Source organism: Ceratotherium simum, chromosome 15 (assembly GCF_057802395.1).
Source record: "Ceratotherium simum simum isolate JZ-2026a chromosome 15, ASM5780239v1, whole genome shotgun sequence".
In the NCBI taxonomy this organism is placed as follows: Eukaryota; Metazoa; Chordata; class Mammalia; order Perissodactyla; family Rhinocerotidae; genus Ceratotherium; species Ceratotherium simum.
The window spans coordinates 14940146-14964972 of record NC_141914.1 but is presented as its reverse complement, the minus strand read 5'-3'; the positions used below and the strand labels follow the sequence as shown (position 1 = coordinate 14964972).

Genomic DNA, 24827 nt, shown 5'->3' with positions numbered 1-24827 from the left:
TTCTTTGGAAAGAAGCAATGTGCTTACATAATTTAACACTTTGCAAAAAAAGGAGAAATGACATTTAAAATTCTTGGACAAATTTAAAGGAGCACTCAGAGCTAAATCATCATCTTAATTATATTGATCAGATACCAATGTTGAGCAAAAGAAGCAAACAGTGAACTCAGTGAAATAAGACAGACAGATATAAGAAAACCAAAGGCAAAAATCAATAAAGAGGAACAAAATTGAATAAGCATAAAAAGATTTTTTCTAGAAAGTAATTGAACAAACCTATGGCAAGATTTAGTAAGAAAAATAGAATATAAAAAGAAGCAATATGGAATGAAAAATGAGAACAAATACTGATATAACAATTAGAAAAGATAAGACGATATTATGAGCAATTATACCAATTTGAAAACTTTTACAAAATGGATAAAACTCTGAAAGTGATAAATTGGTCATAAGAATTAAAAAATTGATGTTTTAACAATGTTATGTCTTCCAATTCACGAACATGGGACGTTGTTCCATTTGTTGTGTCTTCTCTAATTTCTTTCATTAATGTTTTGTAGTTTTCAGTATAAAGTCTTTCACCTCCTCGGTTAGGTTTATTCTTAAGTATTTTATTCCTTTTGGTGCTATTGTAAATGGAATTTTTTCCTAATTTCCTTTTCAGATAGTTCATTATTAGAGTATAGAAACACAACTGATTTTTGCATGTTGATTTTGTATCCTGCAACTTCACTGAATTTATTTGTTCTAACAGTTTTTTATGGGGTCTTTAGGATTTTCCATATATAAGATCATGCAATCAGCAAACAGGGACAATTTTACTTCTTCCTTATTGATTTCTATGCCTTTTATTTCTTTTTCTTGCCTGGTTGCTCTGGCTAGGACTTCCAGTACTATGTTGCATAGAAGTGGCAAAAGTGGGCATCCTTGCCTTGCTCCTGATCTTAGAGGTAAAGCTTTCAATTTTTCACTGTTGAGTTTAATGTTAGCTGTGGCTTGTCATATATGGTCTTTATTATTATGTCCCTTCTATTCCTAGTTTGTTCAGAGTTTTTATCATGAAAGGGCGTTGAATTTTGTCAAATGCTTTTTCTACGTGTAGTGAGATGATCATGTGATTTTTATCCTTTATTCTGTTAACATGGTTTATGACATTAATTAATTTTCAGATGTTGAACTATTCTTGCATCCCAGGGATAAATCCCACTTGGTCATGGTGTATGAGTCTTTTAATGTTCTGTTGGACTTAGTTTGCTAGTATTTTGTTGAGGATTTTTGCATCTATAGTTGTTAGGGATATTGGACAATAGTTTTCTTTTCTTGTGGTGTCTTTGTCTGGCTTTGGTACCAAGGTAATGCTGCCCTCATAAAATGAGTTTGGAAGTGCTCCCTCTCCTTCAATTTTTTGAAAGAGTTTGAGAAGCCTTGGCATTTATTCTTGTTTAAATATTTGGTAGAATTCAATCTAGTGAAGTCTAGGATTAGTGAAGTCATCTAGTCCTGGCCTTTCCTTTGTTAGGAGGTTTTTGATTACTAATTCAATCTCCATACTAGTTATAGGTAGTTATAGGTCTGTTCAGATTTTCTACTTCTTCATGATTTAGTCTTGGTAACTTGTATGTTTCTAGGAATTTATCCATTACTTCTAGGTTATCAAAGTTTGTTGGTGTATAATTTTTCATAGTAGTCTCTTATGATCCTTTTTATTTCTGTGGCATTATTTGTAATGTCTCTTCTTTCATTTCTGATTTTATTTATTTGAGTCTTCTCTCTTTTATTTTTTTAGTCTAGCTAATGGTTTGTCAATTTTGATTATCTTTAAAAAAAAAACTCAGTTTTGTTGATTTTTTCTATTATTTTTTCTATTTCATTTATTTCTGCTCTAATCTTTGTTCCTTCCTTTTGCTAACTTTGGGCACAGTTTTTTTCTTCTTTTTCTAGCTCCTTAAGGAGTAGAGTTAGATTTTTTATGCAATGCCTATCAAATTCCCCAAAGAATTTTTTTAAAAGAAATAGAAAAAACAATTCTACAGTTCATATGGAACACAAAAGACCATGAATAGCCGAATCAACCTTGAGAAAGAAAAATGAAGCTAGAGATATCACATTTCCTGATTTCAAAATATAGTACACAACTACAGTAATCAAAGAGTATGGAACTGGCATAAAGACAGATGTATAGACCAAGGGACTAGAATAGAGAGCTCAGAAATAAATCCACACATATATAGTCAACTGATCTTTGACAAGGGTGCCAAGAACACACAATGGGAAAAGAATCATCTCTTGAAGAAATGATTTTGAGAAAACTGGCTATTCACATGAAAAAGAATGAAATTGGACCCTTGTTCTACACCATGCACAAAAATCAACTCAAAATGGATTAAAGATTTAAATATGAGACCTGAAACTGTAAGACTCCTAGAAGAACACATAGAGGAAAAGCTTCATGACATTGGTCTTGGCAATGATTTCATGACTGTGACACCAAAAGTACAGGCAACAAAAGCAAAAATAGACAATTGGGATTACCTTAAGCTAAAAATCTTCTGCACAGTAAAGGAAACAATCAATAGAGTGAAAGGGCAACCTACAGAATGGGAGAAAATATTTTCAGGGATCCTTAAAAGTCATAAAACCCATTACAAACATCAAATGTTCGTTTCGCACTTTCATTAATGACATTTAAGACTGTAACCTATTTACGTGTGTTTTAGATGTGGAACCGGAAACAATTGTTCAGATATACTGGCAAGTAACCCCAGGGTAGGCAAACACATTTGGTTGCTCTCAGGGTTTGTCCTCCATCTGAATCTTGGAGATCTTGTCTCAGCCCCAAAGTGCTTGTAGAGGGGACTGTCCTGAGCCTCTGCAACTTATTTCTTTCAATTACAGTCACATCATCTGGACTAATGAGTTTCTAAAACTAGTTTTAACTTTATCTAGGGCACGTTCCCAGGTGTGTTTCTAAATTAATCATATTATCATGAAAGATAACGTGACCCCTGAAAAAAAATACTTTCAAACCTTATATCTGATAAGAAGTTAGTGTCCAAAATATATAAAGAGCTCCTACAACTCAATAGCAAAAAAACCTAATAACTCGACTAAAAAATAGGCTAAGAATTTGAACAGATATTTCTCCAAAGAAGACACAAATGGCCTAAAAGTATATGAAAAAATGCTCAATGTCACTAATCATCAGGGAAACGTAAATCAATACCACAATGTGATATCACCTGACACCTGTCAGGATGGTTATTATCCAAAAAACAAAATACAACAAGTGTTGGTTAGGATGTGGAGAAATTGGAACCCTTACTATTGGTGAGAATACAAAATGGTATAGCCTCTATGAAAAACAGCATGGAGGTTTCTCCAAAAATTAAAAATAAAACTACATATGATTCAATCCCACCTCTGGATATTTATCTAAAAGAATTGAAATCAAGATTTTTAAAGAGATATTAGCACTCCCATGTTCATTGCAGCACCATGCACAATAGCCAAAGTGTGGCAACAACCTAAATGTCTATCTAAAGAGGAATGGATAAAGAAAATGTGGTGTATACATACAATTGAGTACTATTTGGCCTTAAAAAGAAGGAGATTCTGCAATATGTGACAACATAGATGAACCTTGAGGACATTATGCTAAGTAAAATAAGCCAGTCACAAAAAGACAAATGCTGTGTGATTCCACTTATGTGAGGTCTCTAAAATAGTCAAATTCATAGAATCAAAGAGTGTGATAGTGGTTGCCAGGGGCTGGGCAGAGGGAGAAATGGAGAGTTACTAACCAATGAGCATAAGTTAAGCAACATGAATAAGTTCTAGAAATCTACTCTACAATATTATACCTATAATCAACAACACTATATTTATGCTTAAAAATTTGTTAGGAGGGTAGATCTCATGTTAAATGTTCTTCCCACAATAGAATAAAATTTTTAAAAAATAGAAATAAAATGATAAAAATCAGCATAAAAACTTAAAATTGAATAAGCCAATAACTTTGAAAGCAACTAAATTGAAATTAAAGAATTCCCCTACCAAAAATCCCATAGACCCCGATGGTTATTAAGGAATAGAAGACTCTATCCTATGCCTGGTTCTAAAAAAAGAAATATTACATGACTAAGCTCTTTTTTTGAAGATAATGTTAATTTCAAAACCTTAATTTGAAATCTTTATTTCACAGCCAGAGAAAGATAATTCAAAAAAATGAAATAACAGTCCTGGTTTACTTATAAATATAAAGCAAAAAAAAAAAAAAAAAAGTTACCAGAACTGTTTAACACTAGAAAATTTGTCAGTGTAATTTATCATATTAGTGGACTACTACGGAAAATTCATATGACTATTTCAATAGGTACAAAAAAATCACTTCTTAAGTTCAACAACCTATATATGATAAAACTACAGAAAATAGAAATAATAAAACATTTCTCAAACTTGATAATATGCTTAATGGCCAAACACTACAGCAAATATCCTACTTAGAAAAATTTTAGACAAGGTCTTTAAATTCAGAAACAAGACAAAGATAATTGTTATTGTTGTTCTTTAATATAAAAAAGAGGTATAAGAATTGGAAAAGAAGAAACAAAAATGTCAGTATGTGCAAGAAGGATGATTGTCTACATGGAAAACCATCAGATCAACAGAAAAACTTTGAATTAATAAAGAGTTTATCAAAGTTTCCAAATACAGGTTAACTTACAAAATCCAGAACTCTTCCCAAACCACTAACAGCTAGTTAGAAAATTTCATTAAAAATATAAGATGCCATTTATTATAGTGAACAAATTAAAAGTACCAAGGAATTAACTTAGCAAAAATTACACAAAATCTACAGAGAGAAAATTTTAAAACTTTCCTAAAAGACATTCAGAAAGACTTGAATAAATGGATAACATATTTATGAGTCAAGCAAATTACACTGTAAAGATATCAATATTCCAAAAATTAATCTGTAAATTCAAGGTAAGGCTAACCAAAATTCCAACTGTACTTTTTTAAGAACTTAATAAGTTTATTTCATGATATGTGTGTGTGCATGTGCGCGTGTTTGTGTGTGTGTGTCCATTAATAGATACATCAAGTTAGAAAACAAAAGCTGGGAATCTCTCCTTACCATATTTTAATGCATAACAAAAGATTGTAGTAATAAAACTATATGCAATTATGAAACAAAAAATTAAATAACGGAACAACAGTCCTACCCGAGAGAGCTGAAAATGGGGCTCATCAGTAGGGAAAGGACAGGTTATATAGAAGCTGATGTTAGGAAATCTGGCTCATTATATGACTGATGAAAATTATCAATCCTATATTATGTACAAAGGCTTAAAGACCTAAAGACGAAATAGAAAAATATGAAACTAATTAATATGATTATATTTTTGTGAACTTAGGTGGATGAGGACTTCTTAAATAAGATGCCAAACTCAAACTATTAGGTGAAAAATTGATGGATTTCACAACATTAAAGCACTAAAGACTTCTATTCTCTTAATGATATAACTGAGAAATTTAATAGAGCAATGCCAAATAGGAAGAAGTAATTAATGTCTAGTATGTAACGAATCTAGGACATAAAGAATTTCTGCAAATAGACAACCAACCAGAAATCGCATGAAGATGTAGAGAAGAACTTCACAGAAGGAGAAAACTGAATGGCTAACAAATATATGAAGACATGCTCATACGTATTAATAATCAGAAAAAAACACAGATCAAAGCAGCCATTCAAGTGGTGATATTGGGAAGGGTCCTGAATCAGAGGATGAATAGAAACATTCAAAGGCATTAACATAACCTCATTTGAAACCACTAGTTCATGAAACTGGATAATATAAACAAATCTTTGTTTCTATTTATTTTGAAAATGATAATTGCTGCTACCAAATGGATGACTTAATACGGAAGGTTAAGTCTTAAATTTGAAGTATACACAGTGAGAGCAAAAATCACACACCTGCTAATTACCTGTGTGCAGGAAGAAAGTGGCTCTTGAAGGTCTCCATGTCAGGCTGTGTCAGCTGGGGTGTTTCAAGCACATTCTGTGACCTAGAGGTATAATGACATTGATGTATCCATAAGAATACAGCCCAAACACTCCCCCTAATGGCAGTACATTGTAAGAGTATGCTATGAATAAAAAATTGGGAGATTCCGATTCCAATTCTCTTGAGACATTGATCAAGATATCTTTTGAATGCTTAGTTCAGCATAAAAATACTGTACTGCAATTACAGAATTTGCCTGTTATTTCTACTCGAAAATAGTGAGAGTCATAACTTATGATTCATCCTGTTAGAGAACATACCTGCTATATTCCCAAATTTATACCTTTGGTTCTTATCTGCTCTGCAAATTCCAGATTCATATGTATGGATAACTGACATATTCCCTTACATGTCAAATAGACATTTAAAAATTAACATGATCAAAATAGAACTTTCGGTCCATTCTCCAAAGTTTGTTCTTTCTCTAATCTTCCCTTTATTTATAAGAGGTTCCTTCATCTATGCCAGAAAGTTTAGAATCATCAGGATAGTTTTTCTCTTTCACTCTTTCCACATCTTATTCATCAGCAAATCTTGTCATCCTAAACATATCCTTCAATTCCCATTGTTGCCACCCTGGCCCAGATCACTATCAATTCCCATCTTGACTATGGAAATCTTCTCTTTGAAAATCTCTTACTTTCATTCTTGACCTCTAAGAAACTTTGTCCACATTCCAGCTAGAGAGATCTTTTTAAAGGCTAAATCAGAACCTTGTACTCCCATGTTCTAAATACTTCGGTGGATTGATATTACTGATAACAGAAAACCCAAATGCCTTTCCAGGCCTATGGGCCTTACCTGTTCTGGCCCCCATCGCTATTTCTAAATCCTCGCTCTAGCTACACTGACGTTCTCTTTTCTTCTTGGGACACACCAAGCTCATTCCCACCTGGGAATCTACACTAACTCTTCCTTTTTTGTCTGTAACAGTCTTCGCCAAGAACTTCACTCACAACTTTTTTCTGACTCAGTTCTCAGTTTAAATGTCACCTCCTCAGATAGACCTCTCAACATAAACCAGCTCCATAGTCTTTTTCAATTATACCATTCTGCTTTATTTTCTAAATAGTACTTATCACTAACCAGTATTTCCTTGTTTCCTTGTATATTTTCATTGACTACCTCTCCCCACTGGGACGTAAGCTTCTGAAGGCAAAGAACTTCTCTACCTTAGTTGTGTCTCTGTCTCCCACACTGAGAAGAATGCATTTTCTGTCAAAATCTGTCCTCAAGAAAGAATCTCAAACTCAACTCACCATAAGCATGAATGATTACTAACAGCCTACCTTTATAACAATCCCAAGTAGGGTATCATTTTAACAAGGATAAATCCTTGGCTGCAAGAATTACCAAGCACATGGAAAAGAGTTTTCCATGATGATTCTTGCCATGACGAATTTTGGAATTGTTTTTCTTCAGATTTGAAACTAGCTCTATTATACCCACCTTCTCTATCACAGACAGGTCATAATACAACTTACCTTTTCTTTCTCCAAACAATAAAGAGAATAATAAGTGAAATCCGTAGAAAAATTATGAATGCACCAACTATAGGCAGCCAAATAGAAGAAGAACCAGAAGTACCTGAAAAACATAAACCAGGAACATGCTATGTGTGACTTGACTTCTTTTCTATACACTGTATTATTTAGGTAACTTTCATCTGTAATGCTCTTTTGATTTACCATGGCTTTGTTAAGATTCAAATTGATACTATAAGATTATTTGCCATATTCCATTTTATAAAAGAATATACTAATGCATATTCAAATTAAAGACATAATATTTAATATCATCCTACCACTCTCAAGAATAAAAAAAGATATAACCACCTAAATATTTACCTAGATATAACCACCTAAAAATGGTTAAGCGAAATATAATATAGTTATTTGATGAAATATTATTCAATTACTAAAGTGGAATTTCCAAAGAGTCTGCAATAACCTCAGAAAATAAATTTATAATAATAATTAGTATTGAAGATTAATGTTCTAAGCATTTTACAAGGATTATTTACATCAAGGAGGTGAGTACAATTATTAGGTACAAATGGGAAAATGGAGGCTCTGAGATGTTAAGAAAATTGCCCAAAGATACGCAGTGATTAGGTGGCAAAACTGGGAAGCAAGTTCAGTTCTGTCTGACTCCAGAGCCTGCACTCTTAAGAAAAAACATATCAACACTTTTTACAGTAGCTATTTGACCACAATATTCCTAAATTGTATTACAGACTTAACTTCTTTTTGTTTAGCCTTCTGAATATAATTTACATTTTTCATTGCAACTTAGGTTTAACAAAGGCCATCATTATGATTATCAATGATAGTTCTTAGATATAATATAAAAATAAACCTATACACTTTGTGGATGGACCTTAAGGAAATTTGCGCTTACGTTAAGTGGCATGAACTACTGTGCATTTTATATTCTTAGGTCTGCTTGTGATAGGTTTTTTGTCCTCTTTCGGATTGTCAGACTGATGTTATTTCTCGGCTCACTGTAACCTCTCACCTCTTTTTAATTTGCTGCTTTGAATTTTCCATTACCATTGAAGGAAAAGAGAAATTCTTGTTAGCAATTACTTCTTCCCTGAGATACTATTAGAAAGTCCATGTTTTTTAGTTGAGGAACTTTGTGCCATTTAATTTTGACTGTTCAGACATCACTTTGTCTCAGTTTCCAGTTTTAACTATGTTCTTTTTCAATGAGAAGCATAGCTGATTCAAAATGAGTGGAGGAGGTTGAATGGAAGAATCTGGCACTAAAATGTGAACACAGCCCTTAAGTCAACAACAACAAAACATAGGGGGACAAAAAACTCTAAAAAGATTTCAGCAGAATCGGGGATTTCTATCCCAAATATTTGTTACAATGCTAAGCAAGGAAGAATGCTTTTCTGAATTGATGTTACTTCTTTACAGACATACTTATCTCTGTGAGAAGTGAAATTAACCATAATAATCTAGCCAATAGATTGATAGGAGATACATATGCTATTCAATTGACATATCCCAATTTCGTGATTTGGGGATTGCCAAGAAAGAGAAGCTGATTGACTTCAACTGCAAAAGACACATGTAACAAAAATATTTATCTCTACTCTTTTCTGAGACTCCATTAAAATTATAGTAACAAAAATAAAATGATTAAATGAAAAATAATCATACAGAAGAGTGACCTTCATTGGTAGGAGATTTAAATGAACTTATAAAAAATGTAAAGAGGGTAGAAGAATGAAGGTGCAGGATAAAAAAAGCTACAGGCTCACGTATGTACAAAAGTAGACTACACCTGCAGAGAGACTCTGCTGTACCTGGAGAGGCTCAGAATTCAGATGACAAAGGAAGGAGGAGTGAATCACGGAATGAAAGTCACAGTCAAAAGCACCCATTTCCATATCCCAAAGCACAGCTTTGGACAGCCAGGCACTTACCCCTTAGCCAAAAAAATGGAGGGATAGTTAAAGTAATACATTGAACATACGGGAATAACTAGGGTAGTAGGGGTCAGCGCACCAGAGTAAAGACCTCTATGTTCTGGCTTTTAAAGCCTCCTGGCTAATTGCAGCCTGCTCTCTACAAAGAAAAGTCTGTCTCTTCACAAGATGCCATAAACCAAATAAAGATTCTGTAAACCTTTAGTGAAGACTCACTAGACTTTGAAGAAACCCTGTAATTAAAGTCAAAAAGACTGAGAAAAAGAAACATAAAATTAAAATGATGGTAGTAGGGGGGAGGGTGATAATAAAAGAAAGGAAGAGGAGGTAATAAAAGAAATAGAAGATAACTATAACACCTCTAAACTATTATTCCCAGATAAATTTGAGAACATATTACTTCCTTAAAATAGGGAGAGAAGGGTATGAAAAAATTAAAGAAATTTTAATTTGTAAAATTAATTTTAAATTGCAAAAGCAATTCAAAACTATAAACCCAATTGTCAAAAGAAGGAAAAATTGAAAGAAAGAATTTCAAGACAAGTTTTAGAAAATTTCCCAGATAGGATAAAGAAAAAAAGAGATAGGGATATTTAAAAAAAGGAGAAAATAAAAGCCAATCTAAATATCTTAATGCCCACTAAATTAGAAGTTTATAAAAAAAGAATAAGTTAGATGAACAGGGGAGAAATTCTCAAAGAAATGAGAAAATATTCAGAGTTGAAGGATTTGAGTCTCTAGATTGAATGAACTCACCAAATACCCATTACATTACAGGGTTTAAAAAATAAACACCTAAAAATAGGGCTAGGAAGTTTTGGAATTCTAAGGATAAAGAGAAGATACAGTAGTGTCTATTATTACAATTATCAGATTGACATTTGACTTCTCATCAATAACAATGGATAGTCACAGAAGATGGAGAAATACTCTAGAAGTTCTGAGGGCAGAAGGATGGTTAACCTAAAGTGGTATAATAAGCAAGCTATCAATCACATGTAAGAGCATTATAAGACCATAGGATAGATCCTGCAGCCTGTTAGCGTGACTACTCTGGTAGTACTGACTCTGTCAGTAGAAAAATTGCCTGTTATTCTAATTCTACAGCATTGAGTTTAGGACTCTACTTAGAACAGGTTGTGCTATCCCAGAGAGGCTGAAAATGATGGAAGGATAATCTTTGTTGGCCTGAGTGTATTGTTTTACAATAGTCTCATTTTGTGCCAGTTATCATGTTGTGCTTTATTTACGTTACTCCAGAGATTGTGTAATTCAGAGATTGATGAGATGTCCTGGCTCTAAATGAGGTTATGTTTAGCCCCTCTGGATTATATACTAGACTACTCATTCCAATACTCCAATAGCTGGCTATGTACAAAAACTGTTAGGCTTCCAAAAGATGTGATGTCTCCTTCATTCATTCAACCTTTATGATTCAACATCACTGATGGCTAGTTGTGCTTTTTGGTTCTTGGGTGAATGTGACAAATTATGGAGAAATTTTACCCTTCTCACCGTTTTCCTGAGTTTATAAAAACCAAAACCAAAAATATAGATTCTGTAAAAGTATCTTAATAAAATAGAATAAGTCTGCTTACTAACCTGACTTAGTTAATGTTCTCACCCACCCCCACCACAGCAATTTTATGAAAGCTATCAAGATACAAGACTGGGAATTAGATACTCTAAGTTTTATTGTAAGCTGTCCTACCAAGTAAGGTCCTGGAAAAGTCATTACCTTGTACCTTCCCTTATGTACAGCATGGAAATAGAAAGCTATGCAGAAGTATTATAGTCTTGTGGTTTCTGAAACGATCTGTAATAAACTATTTGCCTTCTCAATGTGTATTTTGGAAAAAGAAAATATTTCACTCTGTCTCATTACAAAGTCTAGGATTTGAAGTGTTACTGTATAAATACTAAACACTCACAGTTGATTAATGTTAGTTAGACTGTCTATTCTGATCTTGTTATCAAGCTGGTTCACAGAAAAAGCTTATATCTCCCTTGGAGAATGTTGCTGATCCCTTTGTTGTATATTCTGGTTGTGAACTTCCTTGTGTGTCCTTTAGATAAGTAAATCTCATTTGATTTGTCCAAGTTATGTCTGTCAGTCCTTCAGTCCATATTTAATATTGAAATTTGACGCAACTTTGTTAATGCAGGTTGGCATCTGAAGTGGGACAGACACAAAGACTCCAGACTGATTATACCTAAATCTTTCAGGGGAAATCGTCAGGGTAATTTGGAGGAGGGAAAGAGGGAAGATGCTGCTTAACCCATTATGTCTTCTGACAATATGTGGTGTGAAAAGGCTAAGGCCTTAACAGAGGATATGTTTCAGTAGAATATGTACATGTCTTCATTAACTTCCAGAAGCCTGTGATGTAGCCCACTAGTTTGAAGAAGCACCCAGAAATGAAGGTCAAGGGATGGAACTTAAAATGTCTTGGGCTATAATTTAAGGCTCAAGTTAAAAGTATATGGTATATTGAAAAAGCAAAAATGATACCACTATTTGCTTAATGGTTTGAAGTTCTGTGACAACCCAGAGAAATGTTGTTTCTTAATCAGATGCATGGAATAATTTCTTTACATCTCCTAGTAGCTCATTAGGATATTCAAGTGAGATAATTCATGGCAAGATAATCACCCAAACTCCTGGTTTCTATAAAAGAATTAGAGCATTTGCTTTAAAGTGTAGAGGAGCCACCATTGTCTCAGGTCCCCTATTTAAATAGAAAAGGGAGAGTACATTACTCTTTGACACTAGAAAATGGTGAAGATTGTTTGGTTTGTCATTGGATCCTCAGCCACAAGATCCAATATATGTTGCCCTATGTCAGACTGAAAAGTTGGAAGGGAAGTGGATAGGGAATATCCATCTCTTTCCAATTTGGAATGGGTAGAGTTGAGAATTTGGCATGTTTACCCTGAAAGGAGGAATTGATCAAAGTTCCCAGGTATTGAAAAATGGGAAAAGCCCTCAAAGTTGGTGGCACGTTTCACGATTGGAGGCCTTGTTAGCCTGGTCTTGACAATGTTCAAATGATATTCCCTTACTTATTTTAAGTTTAACCTGGTATACTTATATTAGGTTTAACCTTATAAAATTACTTATTTTATAGATAAGAATGGTTGAATATTATCAATATCATATGGTTCAACCTAATATTATTACAGACACAGCTACTGAAAGGACTCCTAGTGGGTGGCTTCAATGATTATCTGCTAAATTAAACAAATGGTGGCAGTGCCACACACGGTGAATGGTATGGCTGTTGTTTAGCCCTCAAAAGGGAAAAACTGATGCAACAAAGACTAGTGAGCCTCAAAACTAACAAAAATTGGATAAAAGGCAATGATAAACTTGAGAGAAAAAAATTATTTTATTGCCTGTGAAACATAAATGGAAAAACAGACTATTACTATGTAACTAATACCATTGGACAACTTATACCATTATCTGTGATATAATGGTGTGATATTATCATAGATTAAGAGGTAAGCAGGATTCCCCCACCATGACTGGCATCCAAAGCTTATTCGGTAGTATTTATCCAAACATAAAGAGATCCAGAAAATGGGGGAAAATGCTCGAATGGGAGTTGAATTTCTACCTTTGTTTGGGAGGAAGATGTCTTCTGGAGGAATAGATGGAAACTCTAGTTGGCAGGTAAACTGGGATCTCTTCTTTATTTCTATAGAAAATATCTAAGGCTATGTGATGAGGGTGGGAAACTGTACTTTATCGCACTTTTGGAAACTGGGGTCAAAGCACATTAACTCCTGAACAAGGTGACAAGAGCCCTGTTGACAATGAGGCTATGGAAATGCAGTTGTAAAAGCTGAAAAGGAGATAGCCAGTATAAAATTGGATAATAAGAGAAGGTTTCAATTCCAGCAATGATCTAGGTGGTTTTGGAACAAACCTCTTCCTAGGAACATGAAGAAAATTTGGACAAAATATTGTTAAAAATTTTTTTGAAGGCATCAAAGAGCTATCAAGTCATTAAGAATTTGTAAGGCCAACATTCAGTAAAAATGGGAAGCCAAGAGAAGTAAGCCTCACATTTGGATACACTCTTTCCCCTAATAAAATCATCAATTATTAAGGAGAAAGTCAACGTTGAGAAGCTGAGCAGAAATTTCAGCAGTCAGGTAGAGCTAGAACAATAAAAATTGCAAGGAAGAGCTTGCCAAGGACAAAGGGCTCTGGTATCCACCACAGCTTAAAACTGGAACTCCAAATACTTACACTCTAGGAGGTAAGAGTGAACCAGAAATAGACTTTACCTTTCAAAGACTAAAGCCCATTTCAAATCATCTCACTCTTTGATTGAATTAAAGTAATCTATCCCTAAAATAAATGCCCATGCAAAGCAAAAGTAAGTGTTCTCAGGAAGACAAAGCCATCCATCATAAAAGACCACATGTCGTATGACTCCATTTATACAAAATGTACAGAATAGGCAAATATGTAGAGACATAAAGCAGACTAGTGGTTTCCCAGGGCTAGGAGTATGGAGGGTTGGAATGTATGGCTAAAGGATACTGAGTTTCTTTTTGGGGTGCTGAAAATGTTCTACAATTGATTTGCTGATGGCTATGTGAACTTCGTGAATATACTAAAAATCATCGAATGACACAGTTTGAGTGAAGTGTACAGTATGTGAATTATATTTCAATAAAGTTATGACAAAGAAAAAATCCAAAGCCTCAATTATCTCTGCAATATTTCATATTCAAGGTCTAGTGTGCAGTCAAAAATAACTATACATAACTATCCTGCACTGGTAGGAAACTATGACAAAAAAATAACAGACGATAGAAAGAGACCCAGAAAAGATCCAGAAATTAGAATTCTCAGATACAGAATTTAAAAAACATCTAATTTAATTATTGTATACATCTAATATATTTATAATTAGAGTCCTAGAAAGAGATGAGAGAGAATGGGACAGGAGCAATATGTAAAGAGATGATAGTCAAGAATTTTCCAAAAGTGATGAAGGACAATTAATCCACGGATTCAAGAAGCTTGGGGAAATGCAAGCAAGATAAATACAAAGAACACAACATCAAGGTACATAATAGTAAAGCTGCTGCAAAACAAATACCAGGAGAAAATCTTAAAAGCAGCCAGGGGAGGCAGGGAGATACATTTCTTTCAAAGGATCAGTAATAAAACAGACAGATGTCTTTTCAACAGAAGTAGTGAAAGTCAGAAGCCAGCGGAATACCATTGTCAAAGTGATGAAAAAATAAATAAATAACTATCAAACTGGAATTAGGAATCTTGTAAAAATGTTCTTCAAAAATTAAAACATTTTATGACCAAAAAAATTGAAAGAATTGGCCATCTGTACTCCCGCACTAAGGGAAAAACAAAAAAGAATTCTTTAGGCAGCAGAAAAATGAAAGTTCAAACATAGACAAAGAAATAAAAAAGAACAGAAAAGGTAAATCTAAAGGAATATGACTATAAATAACAGGAACAATAATAATATATTTTGATATTTAAATATACGCAAAGAATCAAAATGTACAAAAAAAGAGCACAAAGAGCGGAAATTGATACAAACTCATTGCATTATCTGGGAAGTACTAAATTATATCAGACTTTAATAAGTCAAGGATGATGTTATAATCTCCAAATCAACCACTTAAAGAAGGGTACAGGCATGTATATTTAACAAACTACTAAAGGGGGAAATGAAATAAAAATAAATAATCCAAAAGAATTCAGGAAGAGAGAGAAAGAGACATAAAATAGGTCAGATAGTAGAAAATAAATAGTAAAGTAGTATACATTAAAACCCCAATATATCAATATTCACACTAAATATATAGAGACTAAATGCTGTAGTTTTAAAAGATTATTAGGTGGAGTATAAAAACAATTATTTAAATTGCATAGAAAATTACATTATTTAAACATATTAATATACTTAAATTATTATGTAAGCTGTTTAGGAACATTATACCCTGTTTAATTATGACTTTGAAACAGAAGATGCAGTTGACAGAGCTTGGGACCAAGGTGGGCAAGGAGAAGTGGGTGTCTAAGAGAGACTTTCTATGGTGGATGAAACAAAAACCAGGTTTAACCATGCTGTTGAAAGTTGCAGAGGTAAGCAGCAAAAGAACTATCTTGGGAGGAAAGGAATTATAATAGAGCGAGGAAAAGTTGAAGGAAGTGTAATGAGCCTAATCTTCATTGATTGTGGCAGAAATTCAGTTGAAAGCATGTAAATGAGATCAATTAAAAATTTTAAGAACAGTTACCCCCAGAAGCAGGGCTAAGGTAAAGAATATCTTCATTATTTGAATCTTTTAACTATGCATGAGTATTACATTGATTTACATTTTTAAGAATAGACGAAGACACAAAACTTCTGGTAGTGAATTTTAAAGATAAATATTTCCCCTTGTTGATTATTACTTTTACTTACATTCTTGTTTCACTGACAGAGGAACAATCTTCTCTTCATTCCTTAGAGGATGATCCATGTACACAATCAGGTGTTGGAGTCTTAGGGACCTAACAGTCTCTAAGGAGACGTTGTACGTTTTAGAGATAGTCACTGTGCCATTTGGATTCTGAGCAAGGTATTCCTCTGGTGGATTAATCAAGACTTGTGCTGGGAAAAGAGATATTTGAGGAGCAGGTTTTCCCACAGCTGAGTAAATAAATTGAAGAAAATCTTCAGAGTCAAGATTGGACTGGAGTTCAGATCTTAATTCAGATACAGCTGAGGCAAAAAAGGAGAAACAAAATTAAGTTTAAAAATGTGTCATATCAGATTTCTATGGTGTTAAAGATGGACTTCCCCAAATTTTTATGTGAAGCCAAAATGTTGTAAACATGTCCCTCTCAGATACTTTTCCTCAAATTTTACAAAATCTCACAATTTCATCTCTTATACCCACTATCCTCCAATTTGAGAAGAACATTTGGTATTTCCACTTTCATTCAACCTTAAAATTACATTATACAAACCCCCAATACTTTAAATTTATAGCAACATAATGAAAGAACACTATGACACTATCACTATTCCATCAATGTTTTGTTAATTTGAAGACTGGGAAATTCTTGTTCTCTTAGAGTAGACTTCTTTCCTCTTTCTCCTGCTCTACTGTCTCTTTTTCTTTTCTTCTCTTTTCCCAATGAAAATCCTGATGCTGTTTTTGAATTTTACCCACAGGATTAAAGTCAGTGCAGTGTAGAGCAAAAAAGTTAGATGAGTGGGCAGAAGATCTAAACGCTATACCTGAATCTGCATTGTGTGAAAATGGACAAGTCATGTACCAATCACTGGCTTCCATTTTTTTCTTCTGTATAACAAAAGACTTGTCCTGGGACAACCTCTATTATATCCTTTCCTTCTCTAATATTCTTTCTCTGGACCTTAACTTTCAAAGACCACATCCCCATGATTTTGACTCTACGTAAAACATTTATATACTTATAAAGTTATGGCAGGTTTCTCCTCCACGGCTGCCGTGTGGGAACACATTAAATACACATTTGTAGCAGGCTTCATCTTCAAATGTCACTTCAAGAATAGTTATGAACGAGGAAGTGGGTTCGACGGCTTTGCAGTGCAGACGATCTATGTATGGTGGAAGGATCTTTTCTCCATATCTACTGCTATATGTGCCAATATTTTGTGGCAAAGAATCTTGGATCTTCTGCCAGGTAATTTGCACAACATCTGCTGGAGTCGTTAAATTGCAGAAAATTGTCACATTTTCTCCCAATACAGCTGTCTCATTATTTTTGTGATTTATCCCATGTGGAGAATCTGAAAATAAAACACAGTATGAATGAAGAGAAATGCACTTGCATACTATCCTGGACTTACCCCTATCATAACACTTATCTCTCTGTTTTATAACTGTGTTTTATTTGCCTGTCTTCCTCTAGAAAAATGAACGCCTCTATCTTCTTCACCATTGATATGTAGCTTCCAAAAGTATTTCTGACATATACTACTTAGTCAATAAATATTTATTGAGTGAAAAAATTGAAACATAAATTAACCAACATAAGATGAGTAATGGTAATTTTGAGGAATTTCTGGAGGCTGCATGTGAACTAGTTTGAGGGTGACAAACTCCTCGGGGCTCCAGTCTTAGGGATGACCAAAAATTCTATAGGTTTCACCAGCAGGAATTTCACCAGGTTCTCATGGTGAAGAGTCAAGAAAAATCACCTTATATCTTTGGCAGGGGGAGGGAAAATACCACTGTGAAATAAGCCCAGTGCATTTTCCATAAAAAGACCTACTCTCCACCGGGAAAGACTTTACCAGAACTTTATCTCATGTAGTTGGAAGGACAATGAGTCAACTCCAGTTCCCTTTAGCTTTCCCCTCTCATCTAAGAGGGAGAAGGAGAAAAAAAATAAGGTAAGAAAACTTGTAAAGGTCACAGCCAAGGGACACACACCCACTAAAAGAGTGAGATTTAACTATAAGATTTTAAAATAATTCCTCTCCCCTACTATTTACCACTACATCAATTGGCTCCAATAAAATGACAGTGGAATACAGCTGACATGGTTGCAAGGCTCAGACTCTAATTAACAAGGAGTTCTTACAGAAATTAAAAAACAACAGGGGAGACAAAAACAAAGAAAACTACAGGAATCTGAAGCCCTTGATACCTAGACCTACAGTAAACAGTAAACACAACACAACTCCTAGCCAAATTAACATAAAACTCATGAACCTATGCTAAAGCTCTATTTACTGTGGTTCCTATTACGTGATACATCAAGTCTGGATTTAGCATGCTTTCGTACGGCATGCTAAAAGCCAAGAATAAAAACAATCTGAAGAGACAAAGCAAGCATCTGAGCCAGACTCAAATAGAGTACAGATTTTGAAATTATCAGACAGGGAATTTAAAATAACTATGATTAATATATTAAGGACTCCAGTGGAAAAGTTGACTCATGCAAAAACACATGGATAAGGTAAGCAGAGATACAGAAACTCTAAAAAGAATAAAAAGAAAATACTAAAGACATTAAAATAAAACAATAGACTAATATCTCTTATGAACACACATACAAAAATCCTAAACAAAATATTAGCAAATTGAATCCAAAATTATATTCAAAAATCATACACCACAACCAAATGGAGTTACCCCAGATATGCAAAGCTGGTTCAACATTTGAAAATCAATTATGTAATCCATTACATCCTCAGACTAAAAAGAAAAGTCACATGATCATATCAACAGATGCAGAAAAGGCATTTGATAAAATCCAACAGCAATTCATCATAAAAATTCTCAGTAAACTAGGAACAGAGGGTAGCTTCCTCAATCTGATATAGAATATCTACAAAAACTTAAAGACAGCATCATACTTTAATAGTGAAAAACTCAAAGCTTTCCCACCAAGATCAGGTACAAAGCAAGGATGTCTCTTCTCACCCCTCCTCTTCAATGTCATACTGAATGCTCTCCCTAATGCAATAAGGCAAGAAAAGGAAATAAAAGATATACATAATGGGAAGGAAGATATAAAGCTTCCTTTGCTCACAAATGACAGGATCACCTTACACAGAAAATCAAATCAACAAAAGAAACTCCTGGAACTAATAAGCAATTATAACAAGGTTATAGGATTACTAGGTTAATATACAAAAGTCAATCACTTTCCTGTATTTCAGCAATGAGTATGTTGGACTTGAAATTAAAACACAATACCATTTATATTAGCACCCCCAAAATGAAACACTTAGATATAAATCTAACAAAATACATACAAGATCTGTATAAGGGAAACTACAAAACTCTGATAAACAAAATCAAAGAAGAACTAAATAAATGAGAGATATTCCATGTTCATGGATAGGAAGACTCAACATTGTCATTATATCAGTTCTTCCCAACTTGATCTGTAGATTCAATGCAATTCCAATCAAAATCTCAGCAAGTTATGTTATGGATGTCAACAAACTGATTCTAAAGTTTAAATGGACATGCAAAAGACCCAGAATAACTAACATAATACTGAAGGAAAAGAACAAAGTTGGAGGACTAACACTACCCAACTTCAAGACCTAATATAAAACTACAGTAGTCAATACAGTGTGGTATTGGCAAAAGAATAGACAGATCAATGGATCAGAATAGAGAGCCCAGAGATGGACCTACACAAATATAATCACCTGATCTTTTTTTTTCCTTTTTTTGCTGAAGAAGATTCACCCTGAGCTAACATCTGTTGCCAATTTTCCTCTTTTTGTATGTGAGCCACCACCACAGCATGGCCACTGACACAGGAGTGGCATAGGTCTGCGCCTGGGAACTGAACCCAGGTTACTAAAGTGGAGCACACTGAACTTAACCACTAGGCACTGAGGCTGGCCCTCAACTGATTTTTTACAAAGGTGCAAAGGCAATTCAATGGAGAAAGGATAGTCTTTTCCACAAATGCTGCTGCTGAGATAATTGGATGTCTGATTACTTGCCCAGGGCTGCCATGACAAATTATCACAAACTTAGTAGCTTAAAATAATAGAAATTTATTTCTCACAGATCTAGAGGTCAGAAGTCCTAAATTGAGGTGTCAGTAGTGTTGTTTCCTTCTGGAGGCTCTCAGTGAGAATCTATTCTATGCTTCTCTCCAAGCTTCTGATGGTTACAAATAATCTTTGGCATTCCCTGGTTTGTAGATGCATCACTCCAATCTCTGCCTTCACCTTCACGTGGTGTTCTACTCTGCGTCTCTGTGTGTCCTCTCCTCTTCTTACAAGTCATTGGATTTAGAGCCCACCCTAACTCTGGATGATTTCATCCAGAGATTCTCACCTTAATTTCTTCTGCAAAGACCCCATTTCTAAAAATCATCACATTCTGAGGTTGCATACAGACAAGGAATTTTGGGGGGACATTATCCAACCCTTTACAACATCCAAATGCTAAAAATAAAAAAGAAATAATATAGACAGCTAACTAACTTTCACAAAAATTAACTGAAAATGGATTATAGACAAATGAAAATGCAAAACTATAAAACTTCTGGAGGAAAACATAGGAGGAAATCTAGGTGACCTTGGTTTTGGTGATGAGTTCTTAGATACAATACCAATAGTATGATGTATGAATGAAAAAAATTGATAATTTGGACTTTATTAAAATTAAAAACTTTCATTCTGTCAAAGACAATTTAAAAGAATATAAAGACAAGCCACAGATTGGAGGAAAGTATTTGTAAAACACATATCTGACATAGAACTTTTGTCTTAGTCCTTTGGGGTCACTATAACAATATATTACAGACCGGGTAGCTTATAAACAACAGAAATTTATATTTATCACAGTTCTGAAGCCTGCAAATCCCAGATTAAGGTGGCAGTATGGTTGCGTGATGGCTTTCCTCTGGGCTTCAGACTTCTTGTTGTAACCTCACGCTGTGGAAGGGATTAGGAAGCTCTGTGGATCTTTTATAAGAGCACTAACCCCATTTATGTGGGCTTCACCCTCATGACCCAATCACATCCCAAAGACCACAACTACTTATATGAATTGGGGGCGGGGGGAAATAAACATTCAGACCATAGCAGAGTTGTATCCTAAATATACAAAAAACAATAAGAAAACAAACAACTTAATTAAAAAATAGCCAAAAAATCTGAACAGACACCTCACCAAAGATATACAAATGGCAAATAAGCACATGAAAAGATGCAAAAAATCTCTTAGGAAATTGCAAATTAAAGCAATAATGAGATTCCACTACATACCTATTAGAATGGCTAAAATTTAAAAAAAAATTACGATATCAAATGTTGGTGAGGATGTGGACAAAAACAGAAACTCTCATTCATTGCTGATGGGAATGAAAAATGGTACAGTTTTGAATGACGGTGTGGCAGTTTCTCACAAAACTAAACACAGTCTTACCATATGATACAGCAATTGTGCTCCTAAGTATTTACCCAACTGATTTGAAAACTTTATCCACACAAAAACCTGCATGAAAATGTTTATAGCAGCCTTATTCATAATCACCCAAAACTGAAAACAACCAAGATGCCTTCGATATGTGAATGAGTAAATAAACTACACCTATACAACAGAATATTATTCAGCCATAAAAACAAATGAGCTACCAAACCACAAAAAGACATGGAGAAACCTTAAATGTGTATTGCTAAGTGAAAGAAGTCGGTCTAAAAAGGCTACATACTGTATGATTCCAATTATATGCCATTCTGGAAAAGGTAAAACTATAAAGGCAGTAAAAATATCAGTGGTGGCCAGGGGTTCAGGGGGAGATGGGAGGGTTAAATAGGTGAGACAAGGGATTTTTAGGACAATGAAACTATTCTGTATGGCACTGTAATGGTCAATAAGTGATGCTATGCATTTGTCAAAATGCATAGAGTTTTACAGCACATAAAGAGAATCTTAATGTGCACAAATTTAAAAATATCATTTAGGGCTGGCCGCAATTACCTAGTGGTTAAATTTGGTATGCTCCACTTCAGCAGCCTGGGTTTGTTTCCCGGGCGTGGACCTACACAACCTGTGGCCATGCTGGGGCAGCAACCCACATACAAAACAGAGGAAGATTGGCAACAGATGTTAGCTCAGGATGAATCTTCCTCATAAAAAAAAAAAAAAATCATTTAGGAGACTAGAGATCCCAAAGAGTGAAGACTGTAACCTGAAAATCTAAATGTATACATAGAATACAAAAGTATCCTATGTCAAAATTAAGAGTCGGTAGTATGTACACTTGATATGATATAACTAAAATGGCATTCTATCTCCGTGGTTTTCCTCCCCTAAATCCATAACCTTAGTCTGATCATGAGAAGAACATCAGACAAATTCTGAATAGAGGGTAATTCTACAAAATACTTGACCAGTACCCCTCAAACAGTCAAGGTCATCAAAAATAGGATATTCTGAGAAAATATCACAGTCAAGAGGAGTCCAAGGAGACAAGACAAATTAATGTAGTATCCTGGATGGGATCCTTAAATAGAAAAAGACATTAGGTAAAAACTATGGAAATCTAAAATTCTGTGGACTTTAGTTATGAAAAATATATCACATTTGATCTATTAATTATAACAAATGTACTATACTAATGTAAGATGTTAATAATAGGGAAAACTGTGTAAGAGTTCCCATACAGTTTATGGGAACTCTGTACTATTATCTCAATTTTTCTGTAAGCCTGAGACTGTTCTTAAAAATAAAGTCTTTTTGAGAAATCAATTCTATTTCTATATATCTTCAATAAGCAAATGGGAAATTAAAATTTGAAGATATCGTTTACAAACCCTCCCCAAATAAAAAGAAAAAAACACATAGGAATGAATCAACTGAAAGAAATATAAGACCTCTCCACTAAGATTTACAAAATGTATTTGAAAAAAATTAAAGAAGATTTAAATAAGTAAAAAGATATATCATATCACAGAGAGGAAAAAAACAGAAAGATGTCAATTCTTTCCAAGTAAATTTTTAGAATCAATGAAAATCTAATAAAACTCAAGCAGTTTTTTTTTTATTTTAATTCTGGAAATTGACAAGCTGATTCCAAAAAAGCCCAGACAATAAACTGAAGACTTGTTATCCAGATATAAAATTAAAGTAAAACAATGTGATATTGATTCAAGAATAACCAAATAGATGAATACAATGAAATAGAGAATCAGAAACAGATCCACACATATATGACCATGTGATATATATATGACAAATGGAACAGACAGTGCATGGACTTGGGAAAAAGATGATCTTTCCAATATACAATAATGTGTATATTGGATATCCTTATGGAAAAATTATATATTGACACCCATCTAAGACCAGAGACAAAAATGTATTTCAAATGCATTAAAGATCTAAATGTGAAAGATGCAACACAGTTTTAAAAATAAAGTATTATAGAAGCTGACCCAGTGGCGTAGCAGTTAAGTTCGTGCATCCTGCTTCGGCGGCCTGGGGTTTGCCAGTTTGGATCCTGCACGTGGACCTACTCACCGCTCATCAAGACATGCTGAGGTGGTGTCCCACAAACAAGAACTAGAAGGACCTACAACTAGGATATACAACTATGTATTGGGTCTTTGGGGAGAAAAATGATAAAAAAAAAAAGAGGAAGATTGGCAACAGATGTTAGCGCAGGGCCAATCTTCCTCAAAAAATAAAAAGAAAAAGAAATAAAGTTTATAGGGATTGCTGGGAAGATGGTGGCATAGGAGGACTCTGAATTCACCTCCTCCCACAGACGCAATGAATTTACAACTACTTTTGGAACAATTACCCCTGAGAGAGAACCAGAAACTGGATAAAAGAACCCCCACACCAAGCGACAGAGCTGACTGAGGTGGCAGAAATACCTTTCTAGACAAGAAAAAGCCACATTCTAGCCCTGATGCTTCATGGCCCAGAACAAACTTAAGGTAGGAAGCTTTTCCTGGAGGAGTAGGGGATCTTAAGTGGAAAAGCTTCGCCACAATAAGCAGCTTTTGAACTCAGCACAAGTGAGACAAGTGTCATAATATCTGGCATTTTTTGGCTATTAAAACCAATGGGGAATACCCCCAAGAAAGCTATTGAACATAAGAAAAAGAAAAGCCTGCTCTTAAAGGGCCCAAGCACAAATTCACCCAGTCCGGAAAGCAACTCAAAGTCACCAGAAAGAACGGTGCACAGTCCTTTGGCAAAAGAAACTCACTTGATAGGCTCTGGGTGCATCTCAGGGAGGCAAGAGGTGACTGGATCCATCTCCCTGAGGACTGAGACACTGGCAGTAGCCATCATTGTGACCTAGTACAGACATGCTGACACAGATGCTGGCAGAAGCCATTGGAGTTCTTCCCCTGGCCTGTTAGTGCAGGAGTTTGCCCCACCCACTAGAGTACCAATTTAGTCTAGCTCAGCTAGGGCAGGTAGACCACTATAGGGACTGGATCTGCCCACCAGCAAGCCCTCAGGCAACCTGTGGACCCACAAAGGTGGGGTGTGTTGGACCTCTGAAGCAGGGAGAGTGGGTCAGTCTCTCTGGGGGGGCACGCACGAGGAGTGGGCCTGCATTGGAGGAGTGTTCCCGGCCTCTTCAGCAGGGCAAGTGGGTCCACTTCAGTGGGGCAGGGTATACACATGGGGCAGGACTGCATTGTCAGGGTGCGTGGGCCTACAGGCTGTGGTGTTTGTCAGATGCAGAAGACTTGTACTTCTCAAACAGCCACATAGGGGAACTGCCTCACCTTCCAAAGCCTGAAAAAATTGTGTGCTGCCACACCTGGGGCCAGCCCCACACAGCT

General features: G+C 34.8%; 1 protein-coding gene across 1 annotated transcript in view; it reads right to left on the bottom strand.

The window, feature by feature from the left end:
- Positions 1 to 5987: 5987 nt before the first annotated feature.
- The window catches only part of LOC106802838 (nectin 1b-like), a 49786-nt gene continuing 30946 nt past the window's right edge, over positions 5988 to 24827 (bottom strand). Inside the window, exons 2-5 of the mRNA XM_087440146.1 lie at positions 16986 to 17324; positions 15969 to 16268; positions 7556 to 7658; positions 5988 to 6072 (exon numbers count right to left, since the gene is read on the bottom strand). Coding sequence (XP_087296272.1) covers positions 5988 to 6072; positions 7556 to 7658; positions 15969 to 16268; positions 16986 to 17324 — 827 coding nt within the window. The remainder of the gene's footprint in view (positions 6073 to 7555; positions 7659 to 15968; positions 16269 to 16985; positions 17325 to 24827) is intronic.